The following is a 17853-nucleotide window of genomic DNA, read 5'->3' on the forward strand; positions in this document are numbered from 1 at the left end:
GAAAAACAAATCCCTTATTTGTGTGTTTAAAGGAGGTTTTTCCCCCATTAGCTGCACACTTTTATGTACTAGTATATCATAGTTTTCACTAAAGCTCAGTTTCACTTTTCTAGCTAGAGCTCTAGCTTACTGAGTTTTCCAGAGATAAATTGCTCACCACTCATAATATATTGTTAATCACATGGACAGGATAAAGCTGGAGTGTTGCAAATGAAATATACCAGAAAATAAGCGATCTAAGTACCATACATCGGCCTTGCTAATTTGTCCAGATAGAGGCATAACATGAGACACTATTGATGAATGATATTTATCAGATCATAGAAAACCTTACAGGCTAATAGTACCTGAGTCACACTTCCAAATCAACCTATTCTTGGCCATTATGGGTAAGGTATTATTTTGTCTGGTCTGTTCACTCTGTTATTGATCTGGTAACGGTCTTGTTAGCGTGACTGTGGTATAATTATTACCTATTATTTGTTTCATCATCCAACGCTTTACCTTTTGTTCTGATTGTTTTCATTTGAATAGCCGGCGGCATTTCCTTCTCCCCATTCTGCTTCGAGCGAAATGACCACCACTTCTTTTCTGGCTTTGGTTTCGAACTAGGCAGCGGTTTCTTGTTTTTTTTCTCAGGTGCTACTGATCTTCCCGGCTGCGGCACCACCTTGATCGTTTTTTTGCTTCTGCTTGGTAATGGCGAAGCCTGAGATAACGGCTCTTTTTTAAAAGGTTTTGATGGTCGGGGTCCAACCTCTGTGGAGCTTTCGCAATCTTTCATGGGTCTTGTGATCGCAATGCGAAGTCTTTCCCAGAAGTCGTCATCATTCGTATACTTGATGCCAACATGGTGACGAAGAAGTCTTGGATATTCCTTTCTGGGAAGGTCTATGTAAATAGGAATCACGCTGAAGTTACTAGATGCATGCATTTTACGAGAGAACTCGCCACACTTGAGAGCTTCCGTTGAAATTAGAAGTATAATACTTTCGGTGTTTCGGATGGCTTGTTCATAAGCTGTGAGTTTATACTGCCCTACAATCTTGTCTCTTTCATAGATGTACCCTTGTAGGTGCAGTTTCTCCATTTCCTCGTAAATTCTGCTCGCTTGCTTGTTGTTAGACTCATGGTTGCACACAAGGAAATCAAATATTTTTTCTGGCTCCAAGATTTTCTCATGTCCACTCTTCGATTGGACCACATTTTCATTGGCATCATTGACAGAGGTAAAACGGTACGGAGTAGAATCGCTCAGGGGTTGTTGAGTATCATCAGGTACTTTTATAGCAAGAGGATCCTCGAATGGCATGCTCATTTTGAACAATCGATTATGTTATGCTCTCTCCTACATTGGCATCAAACGTCAACTCCATTATGAAGTTACATGCTAATATGGGTACTTACACAGTCTTTTAGTATGGATAAAACGAGTTATGACTGGGGAAGCATTCAAAACTATCTCCACATAACAGAGTGTAATGTCTGGAAGTGTCTGCAATCTCAGCACAATCAGTATGGACAAACTCTTGAAAAGCTTATAGACAAGCCTCACAACAGGATAAAGAGGAAATCAAATGACACATGACTCCTCAAACAAAATGGATTCCACAATTAACTCTCCACTTTCCATTCCCATAGAGAGAGAAAAAACACATCACTCTTGAATAGAGGTTGGTGGCTGGGCACAAGTTCACGTGCAAAGTCTTTTCTCACCCTTCACTTCTAAAGAGCACAAATTTTGTAGCAACCGGTTGCAATGTTTGTTCTTATTGTACTTCTCCATTTTCTCTATTTGCTACCTGCATCTTGCTTGTTGGTTCATCAAAGAAATAAAGTTGGTTTCCAATCTTCTGACGACATCAAATATTCAATCAGGAAATGGTAGAAGAGCTGCAGAATAGAAAGGAAAATCATTGAAAGAGGGGAGTGAGAGAGAGAGAGAGAGAGAGAAAGAGAATATAAAATTGTAAGGTCGATTCTAAAACATATAACAAAGAGATTAGTCCATAGATCACAATCTGAAAAATTTCAATTTTTAAAGGTTATCTTTGTAATAATTTGGATTAAATTTTTTTTTATGATAGTAAATCTGAAAACTGATAGGAAACATTTCCATAGCCATTTGTTTCATTTATTCCAGTATCTTGATCTCTAAAAAGTTTTGATTACTGTCACAGTGCTATTTTTTAAAGCAATTTTCAGTAATTTAAATTACTGCAAGCTCAAGTTTACCGTAAGTTAACAAAAGTACAGGGGGGGGGGGGGGTGTTTCACAAAGATCCTAAGTTGAACTTATCTCTAAGTTGGACTTACCGTAACAATTATGGAAAGCTGTTAGCATATTTAAAACTATTTTAAAAAGGCATAAAATGTTGATTCAAATCATTCATATTTTCTATTTTCAAGGAGATTTCATGTTCTTGAATAAATAAATAAATAAATATATACTTAGAGTTAAGTTCGACTTAGGATCTTTGTGAAACACCCCCAGGACTCCATTCCAGGGTAAATGGAGTAGCAATACAAATTTTAAAAACTTCTGAGATGGTGACCAAAAAGAGTAAGATAATTTGTTTCTAGCATTATCAGTGAAAACATATTCATTTTACCTTATGTAGAACAAATGAAATAAAATACATAACTAATTGTACATCACATATTCGTACAATACTGTAAAACTCATATCCAGTCAAGATTGTCACCCCACACTTTAAATAGAAGTGTGTAATATTCTATTACTATCTTAAAAGATGTCAACACGTCTATTAATCACCATTATTTCCTCACTTTGTGAAACTAAAACTCATTTTGGTTTCTAAGTGACGTAATGCAAGGAATCTATAGAAAGAAATAATAAGAAATAAACAAACAGAATATGTCCTCAGTTTTATACATGTGTGATGCTCTACTAAGCTTGAAAGAAGAAAGGTGATAACTTAAAAGGGGGAGTCCACCCTGATTTTAAGTTGGTTTTTAGAAAAGCAGCAAAATGAGAGATACAAATAAGTCTGATTTACCGTCAGACCCTTGTACTGTACGGTCGTACCTTATGTGCTGCGCAAAGATTCAATTAACTTAAATATTACCATTACAAGAAGCGGGTTATTGAAGTGTACAAAAGCTCATATCCTTACAGCTCATTAATGTATGTTATTACCAAAGAAAAATTTGAATAATAAGACCCTGCTCACGTTCAAATTTTATGTTGGGATACACTACCTTTAAAGAAATTTTCAATCGTACATTCACCCTAGATATAATTATTGCAATTGGGGTGAGGTTTCCTTTAAATGTGATTGCAATTGTATATTTTTCTGGTGGGGTGAGTTGTGAAGATAACATATCAAGTATCATTATGGACTTTGCACTACATGTATGAGTGATTTTACTGAATACATGGATGGATACATTACTAACACTAATTTAGTAAGTTAGGCAGAGGATCAGAAAATGTTACAATCTATCTTATACATATATAAAATAGCCTGTATACTACTGTACTACATGTATATGATGAAATGTTTGTTAAATTTTTTTTCTTAGCATGCATTCAGTTATAAGCCTGAACTTGATTAAAATTAGATTCTGTTCCAGACAGGCCTCGATTTGATAAGCTTTTGCTCCCAACAAAAAATACTTTTCATGAAGGTGGAAACTATGCTTGGGTCATTCATTTTGCTGTGTGCAGTTTAGTTTTCTTCACTGCTTGACATTCTTTATGTACATATACTCCTCTCTCTCTCTATGTACCCCCCCCCCCCTTCTCCCTCTCTCTACAGTATGTCTCCTCCCCCCTCTCTCTCTCTCTCTCTCTCTCTGTTGCAACACATGGTGTAACTCAAATATTTCTGACGCTCCCCAACACTTCACCAAATCATCATTGAAAGTACTTTGCAACTACTGGCCTATGTCTTTGACCCCATAAAGAGGTCAACCTTGCATATATGATACATGTTAGCCAAGCCTAGCTTCTATTTCATGCACAAATTGCAAAAATTTCAACAGAAACATTAAATCATACAAAATAAAAAATATATAAAAAAGATTTACAAATCATTTGTGTTTAACAACATTTTGAAGAAGTTAGTGTAGATTTTTGTTAGTAAAGTTCCATCCCTTTCAAGAGAATATATGAAAGTAGTGATTCCACTTGGACAGCTATTCTTGTTCCAAGAAATTCATAATCTTTTTTTTCAAATTGTGTTTTCTAAATGTTCATTCTTTTTTCAAATTCATATTGATTTTACATTAATTAATATTTGTGTATTATATCTCATATTTTTAATACACTGTTGAGAAGGATGGGTAATAGGTACTTCTTTGGAGGGGGGGGGGGGCAAGGACAAGATCATAACGAACCAAGTTAACACATTAATTGAAGAACACAATATAATAAATATCTGTTACAATAGTAGCAAAATCTTAAAACCCAATTTCTCTTCTTATTCTGGCATCAGCTTTGTTAGCAATAATAATTCATAAATGACATCCACACCAGCGCTCAAAATACACGGGGGCGGTGGGCGATTCGCCCCCGTGAGCTACATAATCGCCCCCGTCAGGTTGCTCACGGGGGCAATTGCAAAATCAAAAATCGCCCCGTAGAATTATAAAATAAAGATTATCTTTTCTGTTATAACAGATTAGCGTGCAAGATTTCTTGTTTTATGAGTAGGCCTATTATTACCGATTCAGCTCACAGTGCAGTGCCGCCGTCAGCAGTGGTTATAGGCCTACTGCGCCCTTAGTAGCGGTACGTGTGCACGCTGCCGCACTATGTCTGCTGGAGCTGGAGGCGATCGCGCAAGGGCAGAAACATGGTCATGGAGAAGTTTTTCGTTGTGAAAGCGTTAACCTGCTGAAATCTGGTGATTTCAAATGACTAGCAAATAATGAACCTCGACCAGTAGATCAATATTAGGGACTTTAAGATTTGCACGATGGGAACGTGGACTGAAACGTGTGACCTCCTTTTAAGGCAGTGTCAGTGCTTAAAAGGACGTCACATGTGACTGCCAGTGCCTTAAAAGGACGTAACACGTCCACGTCCACGCAAATCTAAAAGTCCCTATTGAGAAGAAGAGGAAGACCAAGATGTCGTGGAATGATATGGTAACATGGGCAGATCTACGGGGGGGGGGGGGGGGGGGGGTTAGGGGTTTAACCCCCTCCTCCCATCCCCGGCCCCCTTCGGCTGCCAAGTGAAAATGTGATATTAAAGCGGGGGGGGGGGGGGGGATGCTGGAGAGGAGGACTACTAATCTATTTTATTTTTTCATGGGGGGGGGGGAAGTGAAGCGCCGTTTTAGCATGACTTTCTTTTAACTCTTACTTTCACCTATCTCAGATAACCCTAAGTTTTTGGTTGCTGCTTTATATGTAGTTGATAATGCATGATTAAAGTAAAGAGAGAGAGAGAGAGAGAGAACCACCATCATTTTGCAATGGTTCAGGGTTCGTGTAATGTACATTTGAAACCATTTCTTAGCGTCTGAACCCTAACAAAATGGCAAAACTATTTTTGAGGAAAAGCATTATACTGAAATAAATAAAGAATAATAGCTTTATATTGGATCATACTAATACTGATACGGGCTAAAGACAATGTGGTATTTGTATAGAGGTATTCCAAAATGACATTCTGATAATCAACATTTGTTCTGGTATCATAATGTATATACGCATAATACAACTGATCTTTATGATTTCTTAACGTGACATAGCTTCTTTTCCCCCTGCAAACAAAAAAGAAAACAAGGTTATTTAATAAAAGGATCATGCGACAAATATTCATTGTGATTCAAATTGATGCAAGGATTTTTTTGAATAAGCAATGTTTTTCACCAGAATCTTCTTTGTAAAAACGACTTTACAAATCTCAGCCATGTAAATCTGCCACTGTGTTGTAAGATCTCTTTCAGATTAGGAGAAGTGTATTCTTTAATGAGTATTTTACATTGAATGGAACGTCTCAACTCAGTAAGCATGGCTGAGATTTGTAAAAGTTGTTTTTGCAAAGAAGATTCGGGTGAATAGCAGTGCTTATTCAAACAAATATTCGCATCAATTTGAATCACAATCATTATTTGTCGCTTAATCCCTTTTAATTACCTCGTTTTCTTTCTCGTTTGCAAGGGGAGAAGAAGATATGTCACGTTAAAGACATCATAAAGATCAGTGTTGTATGCGTATATATTATATACACAGGCCAGTAACAGCTATGTAGCTTGTAAAGTTGTAAGAGGGAAAATGCTGATTGAAATGATAATGATGAAATAGCAAATAATTGAGGAGTATCATAGGTACCAATTCAATGGATATTTGTATAAAAAAGAGCCCCCGTCAGTACTAAAAGAACCCCCGTGAGAAGGCTCACGGGGGCTCTTTTTGGGGGGGAAGAGCCCCCGTGGACAAAAAATTAATTTGAGCCCTGATCCACACTGAAGCAAATTTTGAGGTGGCCCAAATATTTTCTCTGGCAACATCTTCTCCTTGCTTTATTTCATAAAAGTAAAGGGTTATGTTAGGGATGTTATTTGGTTTTCAGATTAGATTCAGGGTTAGGGTAAGGTGAAGAGTTTGGTCCAGGTATGAAGTAAGAAATTTGGTGTGAGAAATGTACTGCAGAGTGATTGTTGCCAGAGCATGTGTTACATAATTAGTGAACCTACAAAATGAATTACATCATGGGCAGTAGAGCATATGCTATACGGTTCTAGGACACCTACCCCCTGGACAACCACCCCTAGGCTAACCACCCTCTACGACAACTACCCCGGACAACTATCCCCCAGTCAACTACCCCCCAGACAACTACCCCCGGATAACTACCCCCCCCCCCCCCGACAACTACCCCCCTGGATATATGTCGGGGGGGGGGGGGTAGTTGTTCTAGAGGGTGGTTATCCGAGGGTTGGTTATCCGGTGGAAGGGGGGGGGGGGGCAAGGTGGTAGGTGTACCACATATTGTGACATGTACATGTATAGCCTTAGGACTGGTGTTTCATTCCCTCAAGTGCACGTGCTGCTCTACAATGTCCATGATGCAATTGGTCCGCCCAACTTACCTATCTGAGATGCTCTGCTGTTGTTGTGTCCATTCTGGAAGCAGTTTCCACAAAATTATGTTCCATCTCATCCACCTTGGCAGTATCGGGTGAGTGAAATGTTGAGATTGGTGGGCTAACCATTGGTGGACTGGAGTATGATGAACACTCTGTTGACCGGGCAGGCACACATATCATTAACCTGCGAAGAGATTTCAACTTCTTTTTCGACTTGAGTTTACCACTCTTGGATTTCTTTGATTGGCTACTAGTGCGTTTCAACTTCCTCTTTAGCTTCTTCTCGTTTCTTTTGAATAGGCCCCTGAATATCTTGTGCTTCTTCCTGCCTTTGACAGGAGGTGTCTTCTCGGACGGGTCGGTGTTATTGTTTGTCAAATCCTCTTGCGCCTCTGAAGATGAGTCATTTTCTTTGGATTCAACAGAGATTTCCGAGCTCACTTCAACACAGGAGCTGTGGTCGATGTGTGCTGCTAGCTCTTTCCAGAAGGGATCGGTATCTGAGAAAGATCGACCAACCTTGGTGCTCCACTTTCGTTGTTCTTTCCGAGAAAGGTCTACATAGATGGGAAGCACCTCCGGATGATTTGCTTTGGTCCTCTTGCTCTCAACCTGATACGCGATGTTTCTGTCTTTCTGAAAGATCTTCTCCTTCGAAGAGCGAAGTGAGATGAGCAGTATGATGAAGCTGGAATCCTCCCACGCTCTGAAACGTTGGCATTTAGGACCACCCACCACGAAATCCCGCTTGCTGTGATACCCCTTTAGGTCATACTTTTCTTCTAAAACTAAGAAGAACTTCTCAGCTAATTCCTTGTCCTTGTCTATATGCACAATGGCAAAGTCGTAGGTCTCCGGAATAGTGCTTTCAGACTTGCCTTTACTTTCAGAGCCAGCTACTGAGTCCAAGTCAGACATTTGCAGCCCGTCCATTGCCATCCAAAGTTGTGGCACTTCATCTACATCTCATTAGTGGCTAACCGACAGACCTGTACCACAAGGACTACCACAAGGACACTAACAAAATCCCACTCCAGTCAGAAACCAAAACAACACCAGCCAACGACCGCATTGGCTGTATGCACTACAATGATAACAGACTCCTAAACATCAGATATGATATATACATGCACATGTCGTTGGAAATATAGCAGAGACACCCATACTGCATGCATGGAGCCACATCCTTCCTTGTTCCATCCTATGGCACATGTGTATAACCACATAACACCTTGCCAGCATTTCCTGTACGTACAAAGAGAGCAAGTGAAATGGATAAGATCACTTTCTAATTTATGATATGATATGATCTATTTTTGGAAAGTCTATTTTTGTAACAAAGTAGGTATCCTCAACTCATCTTGTTATAATAACAATTTTGTTATAAATGTCAAGACATAATTTCAAATGATCTCTCTGTAAGTGTAAATGTAAACATAAGTGAGCAATTTTACTCAACAGTTTTTATTGAGTGCTTGGCAAACAAATAAAGACTGATATTTGTAATCTGATGAACACAAAATAAAGTAAGCTGTAAGAATGCATTACATATACTTAAGATTTCTTTTAAAACAATTTGACCCACTCTCTTCTAACGTCAGTGCAAATTAGAAAGATAACATTTATATGATATTGACTGGCCTTTTGGGATTTATCAGAAAATATATTGCCCTAATTAAAATCATATCGACCTCATCTTCAACTTGGTCAATATGATTTCAGTAAGGGCAATACATCCTTGCATCTCCCGACAGATAGGCCAGCTAATATCATAATTAAGATCCCTTTGTGTTTCAGGAAAGGGTACAGTTACTATACAATTTTTTTAGAATTTCTCAATTTTGTCTTCATTTTCCAAAAGAGCATCAACAATAATGTCCGAATGTCGAAAACTAATTGAATTGGCTGAGATATGACCATCTGAATAAAATATGTCCTATGGGAACTCAGTATTATAGTGCTCTCGTTCCTAATGTTATAAACCAGAGCAATATAACACTGAGTTACCATAGAACAAAATATATAATAATTGCAAATTAAGTATTATAAACAGCACGAAGACTAATTCCAACTTTGTAAACCCTTGTAAGACCACACTGCTAGTGACAGAATTACACATAGAAATACAAAGTGTAACAACTGCATGTACATTGTTTCTTGTATGAGACAAGAAACCAAGTAATTGTATTGCACACGCATGATCAAAACCTAGATGCAAAACAGAAACATGGCACAATGACAATTTAGATTTACTTTCCTATCCTGATTCAAACAACACATCCATAAATGGATATGAATTCTGGGAAATGGGCAACCCCTATGCTTAAATTTTGAGGAATGATACATGTGTACTAAGTATACCGGTAGTCTGATGTTTGTGTATTCACTTACATGCAGGTAGCTGTAATAGCGAAATGTTGTTTCACAAAAAGATGCATCCAGAACGCAAACTGCAGAACTGTTTAAACTCATAATCTTGTCATACAGAGGTGGAACCAGATCGTTAGGATATATGGAGCTGGGAAATGCTTACACCATCTCGATCAAGCTTTAATGTTATTAAACTTCCACTCCGATATCAAAAAAGAACTTTTGATTACCGAACATTACAAACTTTTGCATTTTCCGTTCCGAACTTCCACTACATATTGCAAAGCTAAATGTCAAAACACAGATTGACCATCCATCATTATTTGCTTATATTCATTTTGTATATTATTACTGTCATCAGCTTCTAGACCTGGACAATGTGATGGAGATATTAGGAAGCATTATCTATATGAGGCTTTCGAGGGATACAATAAATCAGTGTATTCAATATCTTTAGCTCAGTACCCGGATGACCGACCAGTATTGTTTTTGTATTGCTCGGTCATCCTGGAACTTCAAGTTAGCGCAAAATAAGTGCGACACATCAGTCAGACGCGGGCAGAGCAGGGTAGCTTACAGTGTATTTTGCGCTAATTTTTAAACAATGGGTTATGTAAATGAGGGTTTTAAAGCTAAAGACCAGTTATGGTCATGCGATTGCATTGTGAAAGAAACGGTGTGAAATCGATCAGAAAAGGTTGATCATCTAGCATATATGTACTGCAAGGTTCTGGAATCATCAAAATGATAAGAAATTTGGCCAAGTCTTCATAAAGTTAGAAGCACTGTACACAGAAAGATGTATATGGGACTACACACACATGCCCGACACATGCATTTCATATCTCTCAACAGGCGAGAGATACACTAATTTACCAAATATATCAATTAGTAGGCGGTTTCCCGTCAACATTTTTATCATCATGTAATATTCAAAACATATTCTTTCACATGATTGGTAATAAGAGCTTCCATTTCATTTTTTGAAATTGGGGCGTTTCCAATACTGGTCTTTACCTTTAACTATGGGTTAAGTTAAACCTCTTTTGTGAATTCGGGCCAAAGCCATATTTACTGAGGTAATTAAGTCAAAAATTTGTTATTTTACTAGTCAGCCTAATATAGATAATAATAACATTTATGGCTTTGTAATTTTCCTGTGATACAAGCATATATTGCTCTCGCTATGACAATATTAGACTCGTCTTTGACTCGTCCAATATTGTCATAGCTCGAGCAATATATTCTTGTATCCCACTCAAAGCCATCCATGATTATATAAGTATTGTTTTGTATGTTGTTGTTGTCTTTTATGATGACTGCTAGTAGTTATAATGATTATAACGACCGTAAGTTTCAACAGGATCACTGATGCTGATAACTATAATAGTCATGAAAATATAATTATTATATCAATGATAATAACAATAATAATAATGATTATAATAATAATATTAATAATAATAATAATACAAATGATAATGATAATAATAATTAATGGTAATAATAATAAATAATAATAATGATAATAATGATAATAATCAAAGGTAATAATAATATGACAATTATACTAATAAAATGATAAATATTGATGAACATTAATACAGAAACATCCGCATGTCCATCTTCCCTCTCTCTCTCTCTCTCTCTCTCTCTCTCTCTCTCTCTCTCTCTCTCTCTCTCTCTCTCTCTCTCCCTCACCCGTACCCCCACTCCAGCACTGCGCTCAACAGGCACAGCGCTCTGCCAGGCTAGGCCAAGTGAACAGCAAAGCGCTGGCCTGGAGCCCGGAGGGCGTTGGGTAAACATAATAGAAGGTCTTCTGCAAATACTCACCCAAAACATACAATTTTCCTTAAATTTAGCACATGGTTTCTCGTTCTGTTACTTCCGGATTAGATTTTTACTCTAGATAGCTACGTCCGGGTGGTGTTGACGACGTTGAAATGCTCAGGCTTGGATCTGCTTCTGTTGTTATTCTCGTGGAAAATTGCGTCGTGACGTACGTACGAGAGCTAGAGAGAATACGCGTAGAGATTACCGCAGCGAGGCCAGCTTGCAGATCGAGTGCTGGCTCTCACACACACAATCATGCGCACGCAATCTCATATCATATTTCAGCTTAAAATTTTGCTTGATATTTATCATATGACGTATTGAGATGCATGCAAAGTACAATTTAAATCCACACAAAAAAAGAAATTTAGCAACATGATTTTCTTTATGTATCTCAAAATCTTATCTTTTAAAACAAATTCTCAAAACAAATTAAAGCGACTGGAAATAAGGTGGCGCACCTATGACCAATAATATGGGGAATCCCCTCCTTTGGGGGAGGATGGGCGCGGTCATATTGAATCAGAGCCATATATTCACAGAGTTTGTCCAATCTGGTTTCACTTGGTCGGGATGTTCTTTTGTTTCTGCAATAAAGTAGCTGTAGGCCTATTGTGTCCAGCTCGAACCGAGTTGACCCTCCTGGCCGCTGTGTAGAGAATCAGAATCAGGGGAAGTCCACCCTGAAAATTAGCCGGTATTAATTTAAGCATAAATACAAAAAAAATTGTGATTTGAGCAATATCTGACGTGAGTGGGGCCGCGGTTCGTATACGACATGACATGGTAAGGCGTATATAAGTGGCAGTGTGTTCCAGTCATACATTCTGCAAGATATGGAAATGCAATGAATGATATCAGAGAAAAAGTTGTATACTAAACAGCAATTGTTTTATTTCTAACATTTTGAATATCCGTGATTTTTTTTTGAAAGAGTTTAGTTGATCAAGTCAGGCGCGGATCCAGGATTTCTTAGGGGAGGGGGCCCAACTTTTTTTTTTTTGCTCCCGAAGATTTGAAAATCGCGCCGGCCGAAAATTCGCTCAGTGGGGGGTGGGGGGGGGGGGCCAACCCCCCCAAAAGGTAAAAATCAAAAAAAAATTCTCAAGGGGGGGGGGGACGGGCCTGGGCCCCCGGCCCCCCCCCCCCTGGATCCGCCACTGAATCAAGTACATGTGCTGTATATCTGGACCCTGCATCATTCTAATTTAATACGAATCAAGGTCATCAAGGCCTTTTGAGAGGATGATTCATGGATACCTGACAGAATTTGTAGAAAATCTGAAAGTCCTGGTGGTTTGTTTAAACTATCTGTATCAAACTCTTTGTTTTTAATACATTTTCTACAGGATCTTATTTGTTCAAGTTCCTCACTCATCTGCTTCCCTCTCACATTCCGGTCCATAATAGTCAGTGCAAAATAAAGATCGGGATGGCCCAGAGGAAAGGATGCGATGTAAACAGCCAACTCTGAATAAAACGATTTGAAAATGTAACCATGTTGTTTTCGTTATGTTTTTCCAAAAAAAACACCTAGATTCAAAAATCCATAGATAATAAAAAGATCATAATTATGTCGAGCTTATTATATTTTCTGACTGATAAAATAATCAATCTTTTTAAATCTCTTCGAATGCAATGATGGTGTTCTTTCTTTCAATTTCAATTCGTAAGAATCTCCCAAGTACACAACTCCATATTATTGTGGTCTAGTTTCTTTGCTTTGGTTAGTTTGTTTTACTTCCTGACTGCTGACAGCCTAAGTATGTTTGTAAGCAACAAGGGGACCGACGGCTTGATTACATATGGGCACTAGTGCATGGGACTTGGTTTCGAACCCATTTATGAGACCACTACCACAGAGCCATTTTACCCTGCACACAGATTTTAAAAAAAATGCTATTCAGTGTATAACTCAAATAAGTGATAGAGGTGTGTTTGAATCACTTATTTACACGAAATAAATACATTAGAGAGAGAGAGAGAGAGAGAGAGAGAGAGAGAGAGAGAGAGAGAAGGAGAGAGAGACGGTGGCTTGGATAACCTTCCACCTGCTCTCTATGTTGTGTTTTATCGGTAGATGGCGCTGTTGTCAATCTGGACCAAAGAGATTCGATCATACACGTATGTAACTCTGAGACTGAACATAATTTCTCCTATCTACCTTTCTGTCTTTCTTTATAAAAATATGTATTTATTATTTTCTACTTTCTCACTTTCTTCTTTGCTTGCTTTTTTGCTTGCGAGCTTGCTTCCATAATTATCAGATATTCTAGACACTAAGTGCCCCTCACGGTGCCCACTGTCGAACAATACTTATCCATGTCCGCCGCCAAAGAGAGGAGGTAGAAAAAGAAGAAGAGGAAAAAAGGAGAAGAAGAAGAAGGAGGAGGAGGAAGAGGAGGTAGAAGAAGGGAGAGGAGAATGAGGAGGAGGTGGAAAAGAAGAAGGTGGCCCTTTTTTTAAGAAAAAGAAAGATAATTTTCCCAAAACATATACTTTCCTTCTCTTTTTTAAAATATTTATCAGTAATCAGACAATATTAACTTGTCTCTCTCTTCTATGGACCTTCTCACAACCTTCTTTTTGTGCGTTCATTAGACCGACGGCCCACAAGACCAAACTTTTCAATCTTTCTAAAATATTGATATTTTTAAAAGTAATCATATAGATTCACGGACATGTTCAAAAATTTCATTCTCTTCTATTACTTCTTAATTATGTATTTTGTTGTCTTGTTGGTCTCTAGAGCTTTCGACCTTTTGTGTCATTATTCTCGTGGATCATTTTGTTTTGTCAGTCTCGTGGGCATGGGTGTCGATCCGGGGGGGGGGGGGGATTGGGGGATATATCCCCCCCCCCAAATATTTCAGGTGGGGGATGGGGGGGCCTGTACAATTATTCCCCCCCCCCCCCAATAATTCACCATCAAAAAAAAAAATGAAGAGAAAAATTAATGATGAGAGCCCGATGAGAGTAGTTAATGGGTATTACTCGCAAGATGACCATCAATATAGACATTTTGCTATCTCATTTTCATAATACATACATATATAAATAGAAAACGAAGTAAATGAGACAATGTGAGACAAAAATAAATTGAATTCTCGCTCATACGGCTTTATCGGGATTTGATGAATTTATTCAATTTATTCAATCAACAGCATCATGAAATGCCGTGCGCAAAATACAGAGCTGCAGCGTTAAAAAGCGCAAAAGTGCAAAAAAAAAGTAAAGAATGGGAGAGAGAGATAATGAGAGACAGAGAGGATACAGGCGCGTAGAAAAGGGGACGGTGGGGCATTCGCCCCCCCTCCCCCCCCCAAAAAAAAAAGCCAGCGAAAAAAGAAAAAAAAAAAAAAGAGAGAGAAAGAAGAAAGGAAGAGGATTTAGGAAGGAAAAAGGATTAAGAGTCGAGAATGGTACAACGAATCGTCTTCTTTCTCTAATGAAACGTCAAAGGTTCCCCGCTTCGCGTGGGAGGGGGGAACCTTTCTCTCCCTGCACCGACCCCCCTAGGCTTTGTAAGTGATTCGCACGCTTTGTGATCACTACCGCCCCCCCCCCTTATAAAATAATATCCTGGCTCCGCGCTTGAGAGGATATTAACCCAGGTAGCAAGCCCATGTGGGACTCACATATTCTCTGAAATGTTATCTTTATTGAGGGTGACTTGAAAAAGTTAGCAACTTGGAAGGGAGGCGGTGCAATCTGCCATACGCTTCTACCTCTTGGTTGCTTTGATCCATTGCCGAAAATATTTTGGCAACTATCACCCCCCCCCCCCAACCCCCAACCACGGGTACAAATCAACGCCCATGCTCGTGGGTCATCGGTTTAGTGGGCTATCGGTCAACTGGATTACCCTCCGACGACCACTCCCCTTAACCCTAAAAAGGCCGGGCTATTTGCATATTTATGGTAATTTATGCAAATAAAGTCATAAAAATCACATTTTTACCCATAAATCATATATTATTCATATTTAAGCATTCTTTTTTAGTACATAATATTCATTAGACCATTCTGAATAATAATACGACAAAAAATTTGGAAGAGCGAGCTTATATCTTATGTTATCCCTTGTTTTGATAATAATTCATTGTTTTTTTAACTTATGTATTTCATTGTTTTGTTGTTTTATTTCATTTCTTACTACAATTCAACTATTTTGACTCCAAAAACAACCACCTAAACTTCAAACAAGACCCAATAACCCATGTTTGATCTGTTTTTAGGAAAAATGACTCTTCCATATGTTTTGTATGCAAATCACGAAAATGAGCGATTTTCGGGCTGACATGCAAAGACAAAAGGTCACGTGAGATTGTAACCGTAGGTCCGATTTTCAAAAAAAATCTTTTAAAAGTTGCGCAAGACTCGAAAGAAAAAAGTCAGCGAGCGGCGGGGCGCCATCCATATGCGTTCCCGAGCAATCGGAAAAATCGTGGAGGGGGGGGGGGCCATAATGGCCCCCGCCGGCCTTATTAGGGTTAAAGACCAATGTAGTAAATAAACATAACGAACATGACTTGTGTAGAATTCTTTGGCGTATCCAGGTAATGAGAAAGGGGTGATTGGGAGTCGTGACAGCCTTGAATGCTAGACCCATTTCACAATGTGCTAAAACCGTTGGGGGGGGGGGGGGGTGGAGCGGAATCATGGCTCCACCCTGTGATGGATGGGCCTATGTTATTATCAGAAAATTAGAGAGATGAAGTAATGATAATTATATAAAGATATATAAATAAACAACAACATTAATTTGTTCGCCTCTTGCCCAAATTCCGATTTCTGATTTTTTTCTTCAAGCCGCAGCGAAATTGTGTTGTATATAATTATACATACTTTCATCGGTGGCAGTTATTAGATCTGCGGGAGAAGACGTGCCCCGGATAATATCTGTATAACATTAAAAAGCACAATAAGTACACAGATAAATGTGCCGTAAGTGCCCCTGGAGTATATTTTGTTAGACCCAATGGTGGGCACCGTTGTTCCCCTTCCCTCCTAATACGCCACTGTTTCTGTTTTATTACCTTAGGTCTATAGAGGTGTCGTGGTCGAGTGGATATGTCACCGAACTGTGGATCACAAGGTCTCATGCAGTTCAAGTCAGTGATGTCCTTTGGCAAACATTAATCTACATTTGCCACACTCAACCCTGGGGGGTGTTTCACTAAAGCCCTAAAATCGATCTAAAATCGATTTGATCGATTTTAAGGGCTTAAAATTGATTTCGATTTTAGCAGCAGTTTCACTAAATAAATAAAATCGATTTTAGCCTTAAAATCGATTTTAAGTTAGAGTGTGATCCATATCAATTTTAAATCAATTTTATCATTATTCATTGCATTATTGATATGCTATGTTCAGCATTCATTGGTTTTAAAGGCGCAAGTGTCGGCTAGCTTCAATTTGAACATACATCTGAAAATGAAGAATTCTGTTCTTGGGGGAACAAATCTTTGTTCATAACCAATTTCTTTTTTAAATCATCATAGTTAGGCATTATCAATACAAAATGTGGCACTCTGGAGGGGGGGGGGGGCACAATGGCCCATTTTTTTCTTCAAAAATACATGGGCGGCCCGTTTTCCCCTTAACCCTATCTAGCCTGGGGGGGGGGGGGGAGGCCTTATCCAGCCGTTGGCACGGGAGGGGGCCCAATTCGTGAGACAATATTTAGCAGCGAAACAGCCGGCCAATAATTCGCTCAGTGGGGGGGGGGGGGGGGGGGGGGGGTAATGAACAATAAAAAAAAAATTATTGGGGGGGGGGGCCTCGAAAATTTGAAAAAAAACGCACCCCCCCCCCCTTGAGTCCCAGGGGAGGAGGCCCATCTCAAACAAAAAAAGGTACAGTTAACGTGTTCTTACACGTTTTTTTCTCCAGGGGAGGGGGCCCGGACCCCCCAGGCTATGCAGTTTCAAAATAACCCATGCTAGATAGGGTTTAAGTGCCCCTTTTACATCTGATTAACATCCCTTTTTGTTTATTACATGTGCACTTTTCCTTCATGTAGTTTGTCCCGTTTCACTTTGTTTTAACGTTCCTCTTGTTATTCCTAATAACTTTTTATGTTTTCTTCTTAGAAGTGACCCTTTTCCATTTTATGTGCCCCTTTTTCTATATTTTTTTAACCATATGCGCTTACAATTATGTGTCCTTATTTCGTTTATATTCTCTCTCTCTCTCTCATTAACATAAAACGACACTCCCATCACAAGGCTTTGCTTGCCGTAATTTTGTTTCTTCATAAACACCCCCCCCCCCTTCCCCCACAAAAAAAAATAATTAAAGAACAAAAATGAATAAATAAACACCAACTTATAACAATAACTCACCAGCATACAAACACACCATTCTTGAATCACATCATTGCCCTTTACCATCATGTAATTATCATCACCATGCGCTAGCGTACAATCTCATCTATTCATCCCCCCTTTTATCTTCTTAGAAGACAAAAAATACATACAAAATAAAATTAAAAGAGATTTTAAAGTATAATCAATATGTTTATGCTTTAATGAATGATGAGCATAGCAAACACATTTAAGGGATACAATTACAATAT

The 17853-nt window shown here is 38.7% G+C and overlaps 1 protein-coding gene across 1 annotated transcript; it reads right to left on the reverse strand.

Annotated features, from left to right (window-relative positions):
• Positions 1 to 757: 757 nt before the first annotated feature.
• LOC105436744 lies at positions 758 to 11453 on the reverse strand. Its single transcript, XM_011662635.2, has 3 exons — positions 11274 to 11453; positions 7071 to 8312; positions 758 to 1893 (listed from the first exon to the last, which is right to left on the reverse strand). The coding sequence occupies exon 2, from the start codon at positions 8004 to 8006 to the stop codon at positions 7071 to 7073; it is 936 nt and encodes a 311-aa protein (XP_011660937.1). The 5' UTR covers positions 8007 to 8312; positions 11274 to 11453; the 3' UTR covers positions 758 to 1893.
• Positions 11454 to 17853: the final 6400 nt, after the last annotated feature.

The sequence above is a fragment of the Strongylocentrotus purpuratus genome, unplaced genomic scaffold (assembly GCF_000002235.5).
Source record: "Strongylocentrotus purpuratus isolate Spur 01 unplaced genomic scaffold, Spur_5.0 spur5_scaffold_9, whole genome shotgun sequence".
In the NCBI taxonomy this organism is placed as follows: Eukaryota; Metazoa; Echinodermata; class Echinoidea; order Camarodonta; family Strongylocentrotidae; genus Strongylocentrotus; species Strongylocentrotus purpuratus.